At 42.6% G+C, this 2460-nt stretch overlaps 1 protein-coding gene across 1 annotated transcript; it reads left to right on the plus strand.

The window, feature by feature from the left end:
- Positions 1-537: 537 nt before the first annotated feature.
- On the plus strand, positions 538-2166 carry LOC110751825 (uncharacterized). The gene is made up of 2 exons (XM_021952347.2): positions 538-1609; positions 1719-2166. The coding sequence occupies exons 1-2, from the start codon at positions 740-742 to the stop codon at positions 1920-1922; spliced, it is 1074 nt and encodes a 357-aa protein (XP_021808039.1). The 5' UTR covers positions 538-739; the 3' UTR covers positions 1923-2166.
- The last annotated feature ends 294 nt before the right edge of the window (positions 2167-2460 follow it).

Genomic DNA, 2460 nt, shown 5'->3' on the forward strand with positions numbered 1-2460 from the left:
TTGTATGTTCTTTCAATAGGGTTGGGGGTATCTAATTAACTACATTCCAAGACCCAACGTGATCTTTGTCTGTCTGTCTGTCTGTCTCTCTCTCCCTTAGACCCATGATTAGATAAATCCCAAATGAATTTAGAATTTATAGCTAATAGATTTTGTATATCATACTTTTGTGTTTGAAAAATAATTAAAATGTCATTGAACTCGAACATCATGCATTATTACCAACTTTATAATATTAATACGCCATACTTTGTGATGTCCTCAACGCCTTATCTAAAACTAATAGAACCCCAAACAATTAAAAACATGACAAAGAAAAAACGCCATACAAAACAATTAGTGCCCCACGGCCTTGTTTACTCTTGAAATGAATCGCAAATGAACACGACACCACCTATCCAATCGTTAACATTACAGGCCTCAAAAAAACTTCCCACCCCACTTGCACCACCTACCTATCCCAACGTTTCTCAAAAGTCAAGACGCAAAAGTGAAATACTTGAATAATTGTCAAACTCAAAGGCATTAAAGGAAGGCCCGTGGCCACCGGCGCCATGTGGGTTACCTTCTGTGAATTGTTTCTGTCATGCTTTGGAATGTTAAGAATCAAATCAAATTCCGCTATAAATAACACACCTTTGGTCTACACTTCAACCTCGAAAACACCCTCACCTCTCTCTCTCTCTCTCTCTCTCTCTCTCTCTCTCTCTCTCTAGTCTCAGACTCACACAGCTAAGCTATGACTATCTCGTCTCTTCTTCAAAACCCCTTTGAAATGATCCCTTCTTCTTCTTCTTCAGTCAATTTACTCCGTCTCCACCTAGGAGAAGTCCGTTTCCATGCCATGAAAGTTGCAGAGGTTGAAGAAAGCAGTAACAAACAAGAAAGGGTCCATTCTCGCCCAATCAATCTACCCTCTTCACCTGCTTTCATGTCACCACATGCCAGTCGACTCTACTCGGCTGCAGTAACCAACGGCACAAACAGTACCACAAGATTGAGCCCAGAGAGGGTCTTTTTGTCTTCAATCCCCGTCAACGGCCCGAGCCGACAAGATGCAATCGCTGCAAGTACGGGCTACCGCCTGAACATGGACTTACACAGCAGCAGCAGCAGCCATCATGTCGTGGGTTTCTGTTTTCTGCCACCAGCTGAGCTTGCCGATATGAACTACGTGGCGAGGCGCATCCCGGACCTCAACTTGCCACCATCAGATGTCTCAGCTTCGGAGCTGGTCCTAAGAACCAAGAACAGAAACATCCTCCGATTTATCGATGCTGTGCGTTCGTTGGTTGTCAAGCACGGGAGCTCCGAGGAGGTGGCGGAGTACATGAAGAACAAGAGCAGCTTGACCAAACCCCAGCTTTGGAATCTTGATTCTATCCGGATCTGGAATATGCTGTCCCTCTCCCGGGGAGGTGAAATTGAGAAGGAGCTGGTGGAGGAAGGCCTCGTCGAAGCCCTAATTCGCGTCGAGGATCTTCCATCGCCGCTGGAGCTGGTCCTCGCTCCGCCACATCATTATAAGGCCTCCGCCAACCAAGATGCTAGGATTGATTACAAGTACAAGCAAGCATCAACTTGGTTCGACGACAAGAAAGAGACTTTGGTATATTTATAAATTATTTATGCATCCAACTCTCAGACTGCCGTCTAATTACCTTTGATTATTATAGATTTGTATTATGCATCCCATATCTGTTAAACCCAATTTTCAGTCCTCGGATGCTCGAAATTATGATGTTGTTGATGAGGAGGAGGAGGAGGAGGAGAGCAGCGGTGATGAGGCTGATCATCATCAGGACCAGAAGCGCAAGGCGGTGGCTGTTATGGACGACCAGGATCCGTATGATCAGCATCTGCAGAGGAAGAAGGCCAGGCACGGTGGAGCTCTTCGTATTGATGAGCCCGCCAATCCATGAGTCTGAAACTGCAGAGGAAAGGATTCATCATCATCAGCCTCAACCCACCAGTCCAAATGCCCCATCCATCCATGCACTTTTTTCTTTAATTTTTTTGTGCAATTATATATACACGAATGTATGACTTTAGTTATACATAAATAAGATGCTGGTCTGGATGCAGGCTGGAAGTTTTTCGGGTATTATTATATACGGATATTCCGATGTTGTATTATCAGAGAAATATATATATATATATATTTATGTCTCCTTGATTGTGGTTTGTTATTGCAATTATCAGAATAATCAATTTGTACTGCTTATATATTCATCCTTTTTGGAATAATGGACCAATTTTCTTCTTTTTGCCAAGGAATTATGGACCAATTAATCATGTGAGGTAGCTGCACACAGTTGCATGAAATTAATTATTTTAGTAAATTGAGCTTAGACCCATAAAATTCATTTTAAATCACCTACAACCCTTTCCTTTAGTTTTCTATTTAAAACACCCAATTTTTTCAAATAATACCCGATGACTAGGATCCAACTAAGCAAG

This window comes from Prunus avium, chromosome 2, assembly GCF_965620075.1.
Source record: "Prunus avium chromosome 2, drPruAviu1.hap1.1, whole genome shotgun sequence".
Classification (NCBI taxonomy): Eukaryota; Viridiplantae; Streptophyta; class Magnoliopsida; order Rosales; family Rosaceae; genus Prunus; species Prunus avium.